This window comes from Brienomyrus brachyistius, chromosome 14, assembly GCF_023856365.1.
Source record: "Brienomyrus brachyistius isolate T26 chromosome 14, BBRACH_0.4, whole genome shotgun sequence".
Taxonomy (NCBI): Eukaryota; Metazoa; Chordata; class Actinopteri; order Osteoglossiformes; family Mormyridae; genus Brienomyrus; species Brienomyrus brachyistius.
In genome coordinates, this window is record NC_064546.1 from 22,425,562 (window position 1) to 22,444,112 (window position 18,551).

At 43.9% G+C, this 18,551-nt stretch overlaps 1 protein-coding gene across 1 annotated transcript in view; it reads left to right on the forward strand.

Annotated features, from left to right (window-relative positions):
* Nucleotides 1-18,056, forward strand: part of apoba (apolipoprotein Ba) — a 35,745-nt gene extending 17,689 nt beyond the window's left edge. Inside the window, exons 4-30 of the mRNA XM_048975228.1 lie at nt 243-355; nt 440-585; nt 797-950; nt 1,209-1,358; nt 1,625-1,749; nt 1,983-2,068; nt 2,185-2,641; nt 2,782-2,899; nt 3,081-3,227; nt 3,324-3,535; nt 3,619-3,826; nt 4,022-4,201; nt 4,309-4,512; nt 4,625-4,792; nt 4,911-5,116; nt 5,234-5,416; nt 5,510-5,640; nt 5,728-5,938; nt 6,189-6,361; nt 6,466-6,641; nt 7,068-7,189; nt 7,303-7,673; nt 7,941-15,437; nt 15,540-15,651; nt 16,012-16,041; nt 16,214-16,400; nt 16,540-18,056. Of these exons, the coding sequence (XP_048831185.1) occupies nt 243-355; nt 440-585; nt 797-950; nt 1,209-1,358; nt 1,625-1,749; nt 1,983-2,068; nt 2,185-2,641; nt 2,782-2,899; nt 3,081-3,227; nt 3,324-3,535; nt 3,619-3,826; nt 4,022-4,201; nt 4,309-4,512; nt 4,625-4,792; nt 4,911-5,116; nt 5,234-5,416; nt 5,510-5,640; nt 5,728-5,938; nt 6,189-6,361; nt 6,466-6,641; nt 7,068-7,189; nt 7,303-7,673; nt 7,941-15,437; nt 15,540-15,651; nt 16,012-16,041; nt 16,214-16,400; nt 16,540-17,760 (13,088 nt within the window). The 3' untranslated portion in view covers nt 17,761-18,056. The remainder of the gene's footprint in view (nt 1-242; nt 356-439; nt 586-796; nt 951-1,208; nt 1,359-1,624; nt 1,750-1,982; nt 2,069-2,184; nt 2,642-2,781; nt 2,900-3,080; nt 3,228-3,323; nt 3,536-3,618; nt 3,827-4,021; nt 4,202-4,308; nt 4,513-4,624; nt 4,793-4,910; nt 5,117-5,233; nt 5,417-5,509; nt 5,641-5,727; nt 5,939-6,188; nt 6,362-6,465; nt 6,642-7,067; nt 7,190-7,302; nt 7,674-7,940; nt 15,438-15,539; nt 15,652-16,011; nt 16,042-16,213; nt 16,401-16,539) is intronic.
* Nucleotides 18,057-18,551: the final 495 nt, after the last annotated feature.

Consider the following 18,551-nt stretch of genomic DNA (forward strand, 5'->3'; position numbering starts at 1 on the left):
GGAGGTTGCATCGAACGAGGTGTACTGAGCCATTGATAAAGCGTTTGACCAAGCGCCTCCATGTGGACAACTTACACATGACTTAACGCTGTGCAGAATGTAGAAAAGAATCATTTTAACGCCACGAGAAGTTGTTTTTTTTTTTTTTTTTTTTTAGGCCTAGTAAGAGTTAATCCTAATAATTTATGTAGTAATTTTATGTAATAATTCATAGTAACCTTGTAACGTCATTCTCTTTCAAGTGGCATCAAGGTTCAGAAACTTTAAGAAATATGTGTACCGGTATGAGGCAGAGAGCAAGAACGGGGTGGATGGCACTGCAAACCTGAAGAATGGTCCAAAAGTCACCTGTAAGGTAGGCGTCACCATGCCCCCCTTCCATCCCTGCCGCGCTGCACCATGCCTTTCTGACTCCTGGCTGTGCCCCCTCCCGCATCAGGTCGATCTGGAGGTGCCCCAGGCGTGTAACTTCATCATGCGCACCAGCGAGTGCTCCCTGAGCGAGGTGTCCGTCATCGACGCCCAGGGTCAGCCCGTGTACCGGCCTGCTGTGGGCTCCGATGCCTTCCGGGTCGCCATGGAGAAGTAGGTGCCCTTTGGGGGTCATTTGGCCATTTTGTCTCTTTTAAAAACTGATTGTCAACGACTTTGGAAAATAAGACACGTCTACAAATGCTGAATAAAGGAGTCATTACAGTATGAACAGCATCCCGCTAAGGTTATGCTAAGGTATAGCGCCGCACTCCTGGGTTTCATCACCATTTCTGACGCCTTCCCTACATTGATGTGCTTACAGGTATCCCCTGAAGTTTGCGGTTGAACAGCTAACAGAGGTGAAGCTCAACACTGACCAATCAGAGCCTGCCAACATCCTTAACATAAAGAGGGGCATCATCTCTGCCCTGATGGCCCCTGTTGAGGAAGAGGAGGAGGAAAACCCCAAGTATATGGTAGGAAGGTTTCTCTTTGTTATAAACCAATTACCTGCAGACTGCGTGCCCAACTGCTGCTCCTGCTTGCTGTGAGACAAATTCACAGTGTGTGACTGAGTACAGCCCTGAGCTTTTGGCTAATGGAAGTAGAAAAGGGTTTCAGTTGATATTCTTGGATGTACGAGACTTCTGCCCTGTCATCTATGGAGATATGTGGCTACAGCAGCAAGATCAGACAAATAAAAAAGCTTACAATGTTTCTCTGCTTCATGTCAGGCTACCTTGCATGGTCTATGCAAGACAAATGTCGATGCTGAAAACAGGGCGGACGTCACCTCCGTCTTCCTCACTAGAGACTTGTCTGAGTGTGACCACTTCAACCCCATGAGTGACTCCACCAGTCCCCTGGCACTCATCTCAGGCATGGTAAGAAGTCTTGCCAGTAGAAAGTGCTCTTACATAGCTCCTTTGTTACACAAACCACTCAGCTTTTCAGTGTCATTACAAGTGCAAACATGGGTCTCGGGCACTTCAATGCCAATCCAGGAATGTAAGGAGCAATGACATTTATATCTGTTCATACAGCTTTTCAGACAATAGCCTGTATTTTTGTGCTATAGCGAAGTTTCCCCAAAAAGTCACTAAGTTTGCAGCTGTTTGCTTAACAATCTCCCCATCCGTGCTCTCCACAGAATGTTCCTCTCTCCAAGCTCATCAGAAGCACACAGACCTGCTCCTACCGCTTCGAAAACAAGAGGAAGTCCATGATGGAAGCCACCTGCATGGAGAAACATATCTTCCTGCCTTTTTCACACAAGTGAGTCCCACCAGCTATGGGGAGTCGTTGGGAAAGAGTGGGATGGTATTATGGGAAGTACAGATGAGAATGGAGAAACCCCTGCTATTTAAACTAATTCAACTGAAAATAGCTTCAGTTACATATTAAGCTATAGTACTATAGTATATAGTATATATTAAGTATGAAGTACTGGGTGGAAGTACTGTATACTTGATACTCTAGCAACACTCTATCTGTCTTCCCTGGCACAGTAACACATATGGGATCACTTCCGAAATAGTACAGAGTCTAAACCTGCAGGAATCCTCCAAGACCAACAATCGATACATCAGCTATGGTAAGTCGCCTATGACCTGCAGACCTTCAGTTATGGTAGGTTAGGGATATGGTGTTCAGGGTAATATGTATGTGAAGGCTGAGCACTGAAGCAGTGTAATTTATCTATCTGTATAGATGAGGCCAACTGGAAGCCGCTGTACATGGAGTTTGCGGAGGACAAGGCCCCAGTCCAGACTAAGGATGCTGTTCTGGCCGCCATGAGAGACCTCAGTGGCCTGTCTCAGACCGAACAAGGCCAGCAGAGGCCCAGCCTCTTCCAGAAATTGGTCTCTGAGCTCCGGGGCCTGAAGAATGAGACCCTGGGCGCCGCTGTCCCTGAGATGATGCAGGTTTCCGGCTCGCTGACCTGGCAGGCGCTGGCCCAGTGTGGCACCCGCGAGTGCACCAGCGCCATCCTGCAGATCCTGAGAAACTCTGATGAAGAGGCTGCCCCCATAGCAGTGGATGCTGCCGTCTACGCACTGAGCCTCATACCTAAACCCTGCGGCTGCCGTGTGAGGGATATGCTCAGCATGGCTCAGAACCGACAGAGCAAAGCCACCATGTTCGGCCTGAGCAACGTCGTCAGGAAGTGAGTCCAAACTGATTATTGTGCTAATCGCCATCTTGATGCAACTTTTCCCCCTGTGTCAGTAAATGCAGCAGCTACCCAAGCATGATTTAAACAATAGACCAGTTTATATTCTAACTGGCCCTTGTGATCAACAACAGATTGTACCAGAATGAGAGAAAAGTTATACCAGTGATGACCGACGTGTCAGAATTCATGGCCTCCTTGCTAACTGGAGACTGCTCCGGTGACGAGGACAAGACCTACCTAACATTGAGGGTGCGTATCTAGGCACTTTGAATGACTGTGTGAAGACATTCACATCTTGCTTCTGTGGTTCCCAATAATGATGATGAAGCCTCAAAGTTGTGGTCCAGGGTGTATCCCTGCCTTGTTCTCTACTCTGGGGCAGTTAGATGAAAGATGATAACTGGAATATTCAATTTTTTCCTACATTCAGGTCATCGGTAACATGGGAGGAGCCATGGAGGCTGCCAATCCTGCCCTGAAGTCAACCCTTCTGAGATGCATTAGACAACCTGCTGCTTCCCAGGCTGTCCAGCAGGCTGCCATCCAGGCTTTCAGACAGATGACTATTGATGAAGAGGTAAGTTTTCCATACCTGTCCTGTGACCTTCAGAGATGAGCATCTGTCTCAATGTGCTTGATGGGGTTTTGCTTTTTTGTTTTTTGAATTCTGCAGGTTAGCAGAGCTCTCCTGCAAACCTACCAGGATGACCAAAGCCCCACCCAGAAACGCGTCGCTGCCTATCTGATACTGATGAAGAATACCGAGATGGCTGACCTGAGACGGTTGCTGAGCACATTGGAGACTGAGCAGAATGAGCAGGTCAAGAGCTTCGTGGCTTCTCACGTCGTCAACATCTTGAATTCGGAGGATGCCAAATCTGAAAGGTGATGGAAATGAGCCGGAAAGAAAAACCTGCTGGCAGGAAATGTTTTCATGAGCTTCATGGCTTTTCCTTTCTGCCTCACAGGACAAGACAGAGGATCACGGAGGCATTGCAGGGCAATGAAGTGTTTGCTCCTGTGGACTTTTCCAAGTCGTCTCGTAATTACAAGATCAGCCCTATGCTAGCCTCAGTGGAGGGAAATGTGCTTTTCGATTCCACAGGCTACATGCCCAAAGAAGTCATGCTGGAGACGACCTTGAAGGCCTTTGGATACAACCTTGACTTGATTGAGGTATAAAACAAGAAGGAGCAAGTTTTCAACTTTTTAATTAAAAAATTGTAATCGACACAGATTTTTAGTATTTGAAATTTTTACAGTGTAATACTCAAATGTTTCTGATCTATGTTTTAATTTTTTCCAAAATAATATGGTATTACCTCTGGTATTATGCACAGAGTAAATAGTAATTCTGTATTTCAATTAAAGGTTGGTATGGAGGGGAATGGATTTGAACCAACAATTGATGCCCTGTTTGGAGAAAATGGGTTCTTCCCAGACACTGCATCAAAGGCCATGTACTGGGCTGAGGAGAAGATGCCATCCAGAGTTAATGAGTTTATCAAAAATTGGATAGATCCACTGAAGAATGAGAGAATGAAGAGACAGGTATTTAACAAAAGCTGGTGTTCTCAGGAGTAGCTAGATCAGTCTTTTATTTTTTGGACATTTTGCATCGGATGTGTCATCTCTGTGTTGTTGCCCTATGTGAGCAGGTTCCCAGAAACGTCATGAATGAAATAAGCCGAAACTTCAACAAGCTGCTAAAGACACTGAAGTCACAGAAGTCCCCCGAGTTCATGTCCTACCTGAGGATCATGGGAAATGAGCTGGGCTATATCAAGTCCAGTGACTTAGACGCAATAGCCCGAAATGCTGCTATGTACTCTGATGCCATCTTGAGGCTCATGCCCCTGGAGGTACAACACTGTTTAATGTACCTCATTGTTCAGGATAAAAAAGTATCTGTTACAAACTGCATCTGCTATATTAGATAATGACCTTGTTTTCTTTCTTGTTTTATTATCTCAGTTCTTTAAGTCTCTGGTGACCAGAACAGACAATGAATTATTTGCTCACTATATCTTCATGGACAATGAATTTGCTCTGCCAACTGCTGCTGGCTTCCCACTGAAGTTCTCACTGTCTGGAATCTTCACCCCTGGAGCCAAGGGAGGCCTAAGCCTGAGGCCACTCACGGTAAACCTCTTGGTCACCATACAGCTGGAAGATGGATGAATCAATATGGCAGCATTAAATTATGGAATTCTCTGGCCAACTAAAGGGACGTCCTAAGCTCCGCCTTTTCTTCCTGCAGCAGGAGCTTTCCTTCATGCCCTCCATGGGCGTGGAGTTTGTGACACAGATGGGCATCCACATTCCTGAGTTTGTTGCGGCGGGCATTGAAATGCACACCAACTTGTACCATGAGAGCTCCCTCAATGCCAAGGTTACCGTACACAGCGACCAGATCAAACTTGCCATTCCAGCACCACAGGGCACTACCCAGCTCTTCAGCGTCAGGTGAGGAAACTTACTATTCTGTTTTAAAATTTTCAATGTGTTTTTGTCTCAGAATATTGTGAGATCATCTCATATTGAATAATGTGTGTTCTTTGTCTTTGCCATCTGAATCTACAGCAACAGACTGCTGTCTGTGTCCACTGCACAGACCAAAATAATGCCCTCGATGATTGAGGACAGAACTGACCTGGTGGAGTGCAGCCCCCTCTTTACCGGGGTGAAGTACTGTGCCGTACTGCGCTACTCTAACGCTAGCTCCTCCGACGTGGCCCCCTACTACCCACTTACCGGAGAGACGCGGTATGGGCCCTCAATTTCCTCTCGATCTTCATCTGTACTTGATGGATGGGATTCAGTCTAATCAGTTATCATGCAAACATTTGTGGTGCTCAGATTGGCCGTGGAGCTCCAGCCTTCGGGAGAGGTCACAGAGTACACAGCCACCCTGACGTATGAGCTGCTAAGGGAGGGCAAGGAGGGCCGCCATAAGGTGGATGCCATAAAGATGGTGCTGAGTGCTGAAGGTACAACTTTCAAATGATGATTCCTTCCCTTTTCTTCCCACACTGCAATAACGTAGCTTTAAACCCTGGTTGCCTTCTGGTCTTCAGGTGCTGAGTCTACTGAAGCAGTTGCCATAGCTAAATACAACAGGAACAAGAACATTCTGACCACTGACATTCAGATCCCAAACTACGACGTGGAGGCTGGGATCAGACTGTCGGTCTCTGAGAGCAACATGAAGGGAATGAAGACCCAAGCTGTCACGATAGATGTCACCAACAGAAAAATCCCTCAGCTCACCATAGTTGGCCGCTCCAGGTAAAACAAGTGAAGAGCAAAGGTGGGTAGTTTAAGTTCAGTGAGTAAAAGTACAACCAAGGTTTTGTTTCAACCAAACAGTTGAATGCACTTTATACTCAATTGGTTGCTTGAAACAACATCTTGGTCTGGGCATGTACTCTCTGGAGCTAAATTACCCACCTCTGGTGATCGGGGACATTTGGAAAGAGTGCTTAGGTTACAGATCCTGCATTTCATTAACTGTCTCGGTATCTCATGTTTCCCGTAGACTTGACATGATGAAGGAGGCTATGGTGCAGTTCCAGGTGACTGTTCCTGCCCTGCAGACTGATGCCACAGCCACTGCCACCCTGAAGCGCTCAGATGGCATGACACTGCAGCTGGAAACAGCTGTCAAAATCCCAGAGACCACCTCCCTGCAGAGAATGACCTTCAAACTAGGTATATCTTTCTGCTTTCCAAATGTTCCAAAGAACAGAAAACATACGGATATTAAGATGATCACCAAATGAACTGGTAGAAAAAAATAATAAATTTCTTTATAGATGAGAATCAGATGGAGGTGGAGATGACATCTAAAATGAATTCCGAGATCCAAAACCTCATCCCTGATCTGGAGGAGTACCTGAGAAAACTTGAGAATTTTGCCTATGAAGTATTGGATCAGAAGGTTGCCAAGACTGACATGAAATTGCGTCACATTGTCTCTAAAACTATTGAGGTTAGTTGGAAATATACATTTTTCAGAATTGTCACTTGCAAATGGGATACCAAAGTTTATCCCAGGAGATGCTGGTCCTGAGCAAAGCTGCACTCTGGAATGGAAGCCAATTCATCACCCTAAGAGTGATGTAGAGACACTATTTCATCTAATTCACCACTTTATACTGAGGAAGGAAACTTCTTTGGAGTCAGGGAGTAAAGAACAGGCAGTGCCAATATCTGACAAACAGGGTAATCATTTCATGAATTGCTGTAGGATATGATGAGGACCAATTGGTCACCACAAAAAAAATATAAATTAGGTATAAGTAGATTTGAATAGAGAAACATCTCAAGATGGCCAGGGCCCCAGCTTCTATTCTGATTTTGCATCAGATATTTATCAGAAGTCTATGAGATATTAATGATAATCCTTTGCATTTAGGCAGGGAATATCTGGCTGGACAAAATGGCTGTAGGCATCCCCTATATGAAGAACATGAGGAACAAGAGGAACATCCCAGAGATCAACTTTCCTTCTCTGCCTGAGACACTGTTCCTGACATAGTAAGTAACAAATGGATACCGAGTGGTAGAAAGGACTGATTTGTCAACTTATGGTTTTCCTAAGATTTCTTAAAATGTTGTGCTTGAGCTCTTCATCTTCCTTCCTTCACTAGTGAAAGCTCCTTCAGATACCAGTTCAACAAGGACAGAGTCACAGTGACTGTCCCTCTGCCACTGGGTGGAAAATCCTCAAAAGATTTAAACATCCCCCCAAGTGTGACCATTCCTGAAGTGAAAGACCAGGAATTGGAGTGGATGCCCAAGACAATCATCCCCATACCCTTTTTTACCATCCCCCACAACTATGAGCTCAGTGTGCCACTCCTGGGAATGGCGGAAGCAACTGCCAAGATGACCAGCAACTACTACAACTGGGAGGGATCAATTTCTGGGGGCAATGACACAGTGGACACCCCCAGCTACATAGCCAAGTTCAAAGTCAAGGCTGACAGCCCCATTGAGATCTTCTCTTATGATACTGAAGGTAAGTTTCCACCTTCCGTTTTGCAACATTGATTGTGTTTCAGAAAGATAATTCGATTTTAATGAAAATCTAATAGTAGAGATTTAAAAATGTATATTAGTTGCTGTCCAATTCAGTAATGAAACAATGCTATGTATTTTGTTTGCATTCTTATGTTTATTGAACTTGCTTTACTTACATACTTGAAACTGGCTAAATACAAAAATAGATTTTGGACTTCCAAAAGAAACAGTAACAGTTATTGTCTATTGTTTTGTCTTATAATAGGTATAGCGGCAATCAGTGGCACAGTGAAATCTCTGAAGTTCTCTGCGATGACTTCCCTTAAACATAGCCTTATAAATTCTCAGTTCAACCTCATGGAATCTGTGACAACACAAGGAGACAGAACTTCTGCAACATCAAGCTCAAACTTTAGGGTATTCAGCCCCATGGGCCTTAATACCTCATTATTGATGTCTGCTCAGGCTGCTAATGAGAACCTTGATTTCACCATTAACACCAACATAGATGGTACCTTCCAATTGGGTTCACTGTATGCCAACACAGTCTACATTGAATCCTATGTGGTGGACATTGGCAGGAAAACCATAAAAAGAGATTCATCACTTAATTTGGACTCCATACTTCTCGGGGTTTCAAACATAATCAAGGGATCTTATATAGATGGAGACGTGTCAGTCGTGTCTGACACTAATGTGAATCATGATGCTCTGAAGCATAAAGGAGAACTTAAATACAAGGATGGCCTCCTGACCCTGAAGTCAAATGCTGTAACTGAAGCCCTTGGGCAGGAACTTAGCAGCAATGCAGAACTGAAGATTTCTGGTGAAGGTGGAATCATCCGAGTGGAGACCAAAGCTGGTGATGCCAAAAACAGAGCCTACTCCCTCCTCTCTGGTTCTGTGAACTCCCAAGGCATGGAGATCAATTCTGATGGTAGCATCACGTTTGATGTTACCCGTGGGACGCACAAGGCTACGCTGATGATCGGAAGCAATGGCTTAGAAACTTCAGGCACCACCACACTACAGCTTAAGCCCTTAACTTTTGAAAACCAGTTCCATAGCACAGTCGATAGCTCTGGGGCAGTTTTGTCCATCACATCAAAAGGAAGCATCCACCAGAACAGAGCTACGCTCCAGATTGAAGGGAAAGCTGGTGTTAGTGAAGCCTATCTGAACAGTGTTTATGAAGGCAACCTGTTTGATGCAAGCTCCCGGAATATAATGAATATGAGGGTGAACAAGCAGGGACTGACTATGACAAATAACCTCATGGCATCTGTGCGAAAAATGAAAACTGAACATACGCATAGTCTGACACTGAACCTCTGGCGTTTATCCCTGCAGTCCAAAACAGACAACTTTATCTGTGATAGCACATCCTACAAGCATGATATAAAGTTTGACATGGAACCCTTCATTGCAACAGTAAATATGAACAATGACCTCAGGCTCATGGACGTTGAGTTCACCAACAACGGCTTGTTCAAAGTTGAGCCTTACAAGATTGATCTGACTGGCAAACTAAGGGGAGCCTTTGGAGAGGACCAGGAGGTCAAACACACTTATGAAATTGGCTATGGTGGACTGGAAGGAAAACTAAAATGTAGTACCACTGGAAAAATCCTAGGAGCTCAGATGAGCCACAATGTTGATCTGGAGGTAGTTGGTCTTTCCTCTAAATTCATTAGTGAGGCTCGCTTCAAGTCTAGCTCTCTCCAGCTCAACAGCAACCTCCGTACCCTTGCAGTGCCATTCAGCTTCAACGTAGATGCTCTCCTCAATGGTGATGGTGAGTTGAACCTGTATGGAAAACACAGTGGCCAGCTGTACAGCAAGTTCCTTTTGAAAGCAGAACCTCTAGCTTTCGCCTACTCTCATGAACACCGAGCCTCAAGTAACCATATGATTGGTGGTGGTGCACCTGTAAAGACAGAATTTGACAACAAGGTTAATGGGCTCTTGACTCCCAATGAGCAATCTGCCACATGGAGGATAAAATCCAAACTCAACAACTACGGCTATAGTCAGGATTTGAGTGCCTACAATAATGCAGAAAGGATTGGAGTTGAACTTTCAGGAACCATGCTCAGAGGGGTAGCTGGAGAGCAACAGAACCAAGAGTGCAGTGTGTCTGGCTTCTTGAAGTACGACAAAAATGGAAATTTTCATATCATCGAGCTGCCTTTCATTGAAAGCTTTCCTGCTGCTTTTGATGAATTCAAAGCCACCATTCTGAATGTTCTTCAATCCGTTCAGTATTACATCAACAGCTTAGATGTCAACCGCCTGGCTGGTGAATTTAGAGCCAACTTGGACAAATTGCCACAGCAATTTAACAACTACATGCAGAAAATGGACCTGGAAAACAAGGTGGCTGAGACTAAGAAGCAGCTTGCAGCTCTGACTCAGAAGTATATAATTACACTGGAAGACCTGGAAGATTCCTTAGAGAACCTGAAGGTGTCCTTTGCACAAACCCTGACTGAGCTGCAAATTAGAATCAGAGACTTTCTAGTCATGGTGAAAGAATATATTGGAAGTGGAGCCTGGTCAGATGCTCTCATGCAGGTTGGAAACAAGCTAAGGGACTTCGATGAGAGAACTGGAATCTCTAAATCAATTATCAATGCTATCAATGCTTTGGAAGACAACATTAGGCAGTTTGATCTGAATAACCTGAAGGACAGCAGCATTGCCTGGCTGCAGGATCTTGATGCTCAGTATGATATTAAATTTAAGGTTCAGAGGCAAGTAAGTGAACTGAAACAAATGTTATTCAACTTTGATATTATGAAATTCATTCAAAACCTGAAGGACTATGTCTCTTCACTTAAAGTAAATGAATACCTGGGTCAGCTGTCATTTCAAATTCCTGCTGAGGAAATCACTGCAATTGTTGACTCCATGAAAGATGTAATAGTTAACTGGATTGAGGAATATCAAATTGTCGAGAAGATTAATGTGGTGTACTCTCAGGTGAGGGATCTAATTCTCAAGTATGAGCTTGACAAGAAAATCAAGGTGGTCATGGACCGAGGACTAGAACTTTTCAAGAAATACAATGCCCAAAAGACACTGCAGTCGATAGTTGATACTCTAAAATCTGTTGATTTCCAATATTTGCCTGACAAATTAATGCAAATACTCGATAAAGCAGTAGAACAACTGGAAGCAGCTGACTTCAAGCAATTAATTGACAAGCTTAATGAGTACATATCGGTAATTGTTGAAAAAATTCAGGAATTTGACTATAGTGCGTTCATTGACACCATGAACCAGAAAATAAATGCAATGACAAGGAGTTTGAATGAACATCTACAAGCTTATGAGATCCCACAGAAAATCGAAGCCACTCGCAAATTTATGAGACACCTCCAAACCTCCACTGTGAACTACTTGAATAAACTGAAAGACACGAGGGTTGCAGAGATAGTCTTAATGGTCCAGGATATTATTGACGCTACAGCTTTCAGTGACATCAAGATAAAGCTGCAGGACTACCTCAAAGACCTTCGGGAGAGAATTGGTAGCATGGATATCAGGAGGGAAATTCGTTTCTACCTTGGAAGAGCAATTGAATCCTACAGAAACATGGTCAGCTACATCACCTCTCAGGTGAATAAACTGATTGCGGAAATCCGCAAATTGGCTGAACACCAAGAAATCCTTGATGAAATTCAGCAGGCTTTTGAGCAGTATGCGAACACACTGAAGGCACTGCAGTTTGAAATCCCTTCATTCACTGTTCCTCTCACTAATCTTGTTGTGCCCCATGTTCAGATCAATATAGAAAAGCTGCAGGAGATCACAATTCCGAAAAAGATCTCTATCCCTGAGTTCACTATTCTTGATTCCTATACCATACCTTCTTTCACCATTGACTTCGAGGAAATCAAGAAAGTACTAATATCCTTCATTGACAACATCAGAAACATGGAAATTACATTCCCCAGTCCCAGTGATCTGTTTGGAGACCTCAAACTGATATACTTGCCAGACCTGCCTGACCTAACGTTTCCAGAGATTACCATTTCAGAAATCGGGTTTCCAGAGATGACCATCCCAAAACTGAATCTGGAAAATTTTAATATCACTATGCTCTCGATTCCTGAGATTAAAATGCCAAGAATCCCCAGTGAAGTCGAAGTACCTGCTTTTGGTAAACTCTACAGTGAGTTCAAAGTCAGCTGTCCACACTACAAACTCCAAACTACAGCAGTTCTCCAAAACACAACAAGCAGTTCGAGGAACCCACGATTCACTGCTACATTTGCTTCCCAAATGGAATCAATTATGGATTACCTAGCGTATGCTCTCGATGCTACTGCCCAGATAGAAGCCCCTGAAATGAGAAGCCTGGTACTCAGTGAAACCTTAAAATTTAACCATAAAGCCTTCAACGTTGACCACCAGGGCTCAGTCACCCTTGGTGCCACCTCACCACAAGCTAAAGCTGTAACTAAGGCTAAAGTTTCCACAGAAATGTACACCAGTGACATTGTCAACAACATGAATGTAGTCTTGGAGAGTGGAATTTCTGCATCAATGAATACCACCTATAAGCATACCCTGAATATCCCATCTGCCGAAATCTCTAGCCAGGTTAGTTTTACCCATAAAGCAGGTGCAACTTTTGAGTCTGGTACCATTTCTTTGACAGCTGGAACCACTGGCAATGGAAAGTGGTCTATTTTGGATTATACCGATGATGGCAGCCACAAGAGCAATCTTGAGTTCACCCTTGACATCAATACGGCAAGACTCAAATTTACTGGGGACACCAACAGCAAAGCTCTGAAAATGAAGCAAATTGTAAATGCTGAATCCGCCATTTTCAGCTACATAACTGTCGATGTTCAAGTGGAGACAGAAGCTCCTTTTATTAAAGGCAGTGTTTTATCATTGAATGGAAAGGCTGATGTGGAATTACTGGAAATCAAATTGACAGCTTCCCATAACAGTGAACTCACTGGCAGAGTTAGTGGAACCATGTCCAACTCCATAGACTTTGTTGCTCACCCTTTTGAAGTCATTCTTGATACCAAAAATAAGGGAAATGGCAAGATAATTTTACCCCTGAAACTGACTGGAAAAATTGATCTACAGAACAACTATTTTGTCCTCCTCAATTCAAACAAGCAGTCTGTTAGCTGGGGGGCCTTAGCCCGATTCAATCAATACAAGTACAGCCACAACTTCCGTGTGGAGAACAATGAGAAAGACATTGGGGCCTATGCAGAAATGACTGGTGAGGCTAACCTCGATTTCCTGACTGTACCTCTCAGCATCCCTGAAACGAATGTGCCTTATACTGAAATGAGAATCCCACAGATTAGGAGATTCTCCCTGTGGGAGGACATGGGCCTGAAGAAGCTCCTGGCTACTACCTTGCAGTCATTTGATATGGCTTTCAGGCTCCAATACCAAAAGAATCCTGAGATGCATGCCTTTGATATTGACCTAACACCGCTCTTTAGTGCCATCAATGAAAATTCCAAGATACTCAATGCACAGTTTGAGCAGGGAAGAGACAAGGCCATCCGTCTGCTGACCGACTCGTATAACCAGGCTAAGACACAGCTGGAAAAGCACAAAGCTGTCAGATCAGCTCTGCCGGCCAAGACGCTCACTATCCCTGGATACACCATCCCTATCTTGAACATTGAAGTTTCTCCATTCACAGCTGAATTGCCAGCATTCAGGCTCATCCTCCCCAAGGAGATCACCACACCTAACTTTAAGGTGCCAATGATGGGCTTCTCAATCCCTTCGTACACTCTTGTAATACCCGTTCCAGAGCTGCCAGTGTTAAATGTGCCTAAAACCCTCAGACGACTCTCCTTGCCCATAATTACTCTGCCAGTCACACAAAACACAATTATGATTCCTGCCATGGGCAATATTACCTATGATTTCTCATTCAAGTCCTCTGTGGTCACTTTGAATGCTAATGCTGGTCTGTATAATCAGTCTGACATTGTGGTCAAATTTGGAGCTTCCTCAAGTTCTATTTTTGATATCCTCAAAAGCAAACTAGAGGGAACTACCAGCTTGACAAGAAAACGAGGATATAAGCTAGCCACCACTCTGTCTCTGGAAAACATTTTGGTTCAGGTCAACTACAATACCATAATGAGCCTCATCAAGAGAAATACAGAAGCATCCATTATGACCACTGCCAAGGCCAGCCTGTTGATGTTAAACCTAGAATTAAATCACGAACTCAAAGGAAACACTAAGACTAAACCAAATGTGGTCTCCAAGGTAAGCGTGACATATGACTTTGGTGGACAAGATGTTTATGGCAAGTGTAGTATTGAAAATAGCCTCCATCTGGAAGGATTGCCATCTGCCATCTCTTTGGAAACTTCTACCAAGGGAATGATTAATGGAACTATACCATTTGGTGGATTCATTGCAACCTTTAACAAAGAAGGTAACGTCTACCTGAATGCTAATGGCCTGCGATCTACAATAAACGCTGACATGGACTCAAAAGTACAATACGAGACACCTAATGTGTACATAAACATGCATGCAGACATGAATAAAAATCTGGCTTTGGAGGCATCTCTACGCAGAGTATATGCTACATTGACCATCAAAGGCAACAATAACGCTGATGTTAGACCTTTCAGTACCAACGGCAAGCATAGTGCCAAAGCAACCTTTGAATTTGTTCCACTGAAGACCCTTGCAGGTAGTGTGCAGATTGATATGTCCCAGCCCAGCAACATCGGTGAGGCAAGTGTGCATGAGAACATTAAATTTATTGCCATGCCAGAGAAACAAATGTTCAGCTGGAGTGGCAGGGAGCAGCTGGCATCTGCTGTCCATGCTGGTGATCATCTGCTATCAAACGACGAGACTGAAATCCGACTGGAGTGGACAGAGTCAGTAGAGGGCTACCTTGCTTTCTTGAAGACCATAAAGCTGCCTATTTACCAGAAAAACCTGTGGGATGTACTCAAGTTCGATATGACCACTAATGAGGACAAGCTACAGTTCCTTAATGCCTCCTCAGTTGTGATATACACCAAGAATAAGGAAGGATTCCTCTTTGCCCTGCCCAGTGAAGTCTTCGAGAATGGTATTGTTTTTAATATACCTGAAATCACCTTGACGGTCCCCAAATGGGTTAGGGACATTCCTCAAAACATCAGGGACATTGACATGCGTTACGACGGAATGAATTTCCCTGAGCAGATGAGTATTCCACCTGTCATCATTCCCACTTTTGAAGTACCCTTTACCACCTTGCAAATTCCATCCTTCGTCATTGACCTAAGGACCCTTGTAATTCCGACAGTGATTGAGATTCCTGAATTTGATGTCAACTTGCCAGGCCTGCCCAAAGTGAATGTGCCAAGCATCAGCATTAATACAGAGTATCTGAAGAACAGGATGTCATCATTAGCAGTGAAGCTGCCAAAATATGAAATTACCATCTCACCCTTCAGCCTGCCAAAGTCCATGACAGCCCGCCTGGATGACATTGAACACCAAATCTCCAACTTCGAGCTGCCTTCCATCACAATCCCAGAGCAGAAGATTGAAATTCCCGAGATTACTCTCAACTTTCCATTTGGGATTTTTATTCCATACTTTGGCTCCCTGTCTACAACTGCAAAGGTGTCTTCTCCCATTTACAACATCCAATGGGCTGTTGAACTAGAGAACAAAGCTCCTGCCTTTGTCACCTCACTGAAGTCTTCCTGCACATCCACTATGGTCTTCCTGGAATACGAGCTGGATGGTATGTCTTACAACTATGCCATTTGTCGCTTTCCTGAATTTCGCCTATTTAAAAGCTGTAGCTCAGCTGTATGTGTACTGAGTTTGTCTTTGCCCTACACAGCAATTGCAAGCACTCAGTTTGAAAATGGGGCCGTGAGCATAACTGGCAAAGGGACCCTCTCTCACAAAGATCTGCGCATGGATTGGCAACAAGCATTCATGCAGACCTTGAGGTAGGATGTTCTGCCTGTTGCATTAACAGGAGTGATAAATTAACCCTTTGTTTGCAGAGGTGCGTTAGTGAGGAACCTGTGACCTACAATCTAATGCTATGTTCCTCCAGCATGCCAGCCATGCTTTGTGTTATCCTATAACACAGGTTTAAAACTGCACCCATAAGACTCAACAGAATGAGTCTTATGGGTGCAGTTATACCAGTGCAACTTAAGACTCATTTTGTGGTGATGGGTCACATACTGTGTATACATATGTGTGTGTGTGTGTGTGTGTGTGTGTGTGTGTTTGTACTGTATATGTTAAGTAATATTTGATATAGAAACACGGGAAACTTTTTTTTTTCCCCCCACCCCCAGGATGAAACAACGGATTTCTCGGGATGCAAGGTAAATTTTTCAGATGCCTCACATCCCTAAACAGTGAAACAAAATTTTATATGAATGTATATTGGCAAAAATATCATTGTAGAGTTTTTATAGCCCATAACGTTTGGAAATGTTCTTCTTATGATCTATATCTTCCTATATTAACATGAATAACATTCATTTTGCCCTTCAGTGCCTCTGACCACACTCTGAATGTGGATATCGCCAGTACAACATTCACTGATGTCAGCCTTCGCTACGCATCCCGCAAAGACAGCGTTAGTGCTTCCATATCTTCTCCATCCTCTGGGTTCCTTGGCATCCTCGTCCAGAAGAAGACTCCGTCACAGGTGTTGGGGAAGCTTTACAGTCGCTACCCGGTGAGTTGGCTTCCTGACTGTAGCTTTCAGCATCCCTGAAATGAATGTGCTTTATACTGAAATGAGAACCTCACAGATTACCGGAAACTTGTTAGTTCGATTCTCTGTCCACTGATTTGTCCCTGTTTTGTCCGGACAGTCTGCTCCTGAGAAGGATATGGACATCCTTAGCATGAAGGCAACCTTGAAGAACTCGGAGAAACTCAACCTACAGACTACTTGGAACACCCAAGTTACATATGACATGCTTGGTGGCCTGAGGGACAGAGTGCCAGCTATCACGTCCTCACTGTACAAGTTCGCAAACAAGTACCACAATGCCCACTTTGGCATGGACCTGAACCGTGCCTCTTTGAAGCTAAAGAACACAGTGTCCAGTTCCATCGAGAGAGCCTACCAGGAGATACCAAGGAACCTTGACACATTGCGGAACGAGATTGAGAATATCAGGGACCAAAGCAAGGTGATATACAAGAGGGCAGTTGACAGTATCCCGGCTGCAGATTTCCAGAAAGTTAGTGATGACCTAACTCGCTTCATCAGGCAACTTCTCCGGCAATATCAGAAGAATGTCAAACTTATGTTGGATGCAGTCATGAAATTCCTGAGCAAGACTAAGTTTCAGCTGCCGGGGATCAAGGAGAAGCTCACTGGAGAAGAACTGTTCCAGAGGGCCAGCCGCTCCATTGTTAGGGTGGCTGAACAGTCAAACCAGATGATTTACAGCTTCATAGAGTCTAACGCAGATGTCTTCATCAGTCAGGTAAATAACATTGAATTCACAGTTCCTAGTACTAACTACGTCATAAGTGGAAGGAATATTGTGGAAAACGTGAAATATGCAATGAAAAATATGCAGAATAACATTATATACATGGTGAGGACCCTGGAGAACATCAGACTTGAAGACATTCTGGAGAAACTGAAGACTTTCCTACAACTGTGCATTCAAAAGGTGGATGATGTAGTGGTCTCCTTGAAGACCCAAGGTCTGGATGAGCTCTCTGCCAGCTTTAATAGCATCATCGCAAAGGCCCGCAATGTGCAATTCATGCAAACACTTGGTGCGCAGTTTGAGGAGGTCAAGAAGGTGGCAGCGGGGTATAAAGACCAAGCCAAAATGACAATCCAGGAGGTCTATTCTGAGGTGAACATGGAGCGCCTGAACACCAAGCTCCAGCTGTGGATTGATGATGTACGGTCAAACCTGAATGCATTTTTCAACAAACTCATCCAGCTCTTGCAGGACGTCTCCAAGAGTGTGCAGCCTTACATGAGAGCTAGCAACAGAAAAGCGGACATTGACATCCCTCTTCCATTTTTCTGGAGATCCTTTAGTGATTGGCCCACAACAAGCTAACTGTGAGGGCTTGCGAAACACTACCGAGTTTGGAGGAAAGTAAAGATCTGTAACAGAAATGCCTGAAATTTGAGGATAAATAAAAATGAAAAAGGACCATTGTTATTTCATGGAATCTTTGACAATGTATTTAAAGCTGTTATACTGGCACATGTAGATTTTGTCGATGCTGCTGTTTTTTGCAATTGAAGTCTGACTGGTTTAGTAATTTCGTTTTATTATGTTATAATAAGCAACTGCTTTATTGACCCTCTTTGTTCTTTTGGAGAGTTTCAATAAAGACCCATTTTAATGCAGATTGCGACAAGAGCCTTTTTGTAAACTGTAGCCTTAGTCAAACGGCACATTCACAGCTCACTCTCACAGATTAACTCATAACTATCAGTGACTATTTCTATCCCAACCAAGGCATTTTTTTGGGAGATCATTCAAAGACAAGGGAACCAGCAGAGTTTAAGGTTTATATCCGGACACGTTCAGTTCTTACCAAAATTTAATAAATATTTGCTGGTACTCGTCTAATTAAACTGATTTGAAATTCAAAGCGTCAATCGAAGCTGCACATCCAATCATGGGAATGCATCGCCCCACTCAACCATGTGGTGGTGCTGTCGACTCATTCATGATGGCCGCGTGCTCAAGCTGCCACGCTCTCGCGCTCTCTCTCTCTCTACTTCAGCTGCATGTATGGCCTCTTGACCTTGCCATTATTGCTCTCTGCATTCCCTCGACTTATTTCCCCTGGTTACCTGGTGGGACACTGTAAGCCCCCCATCGACATTTCATATACC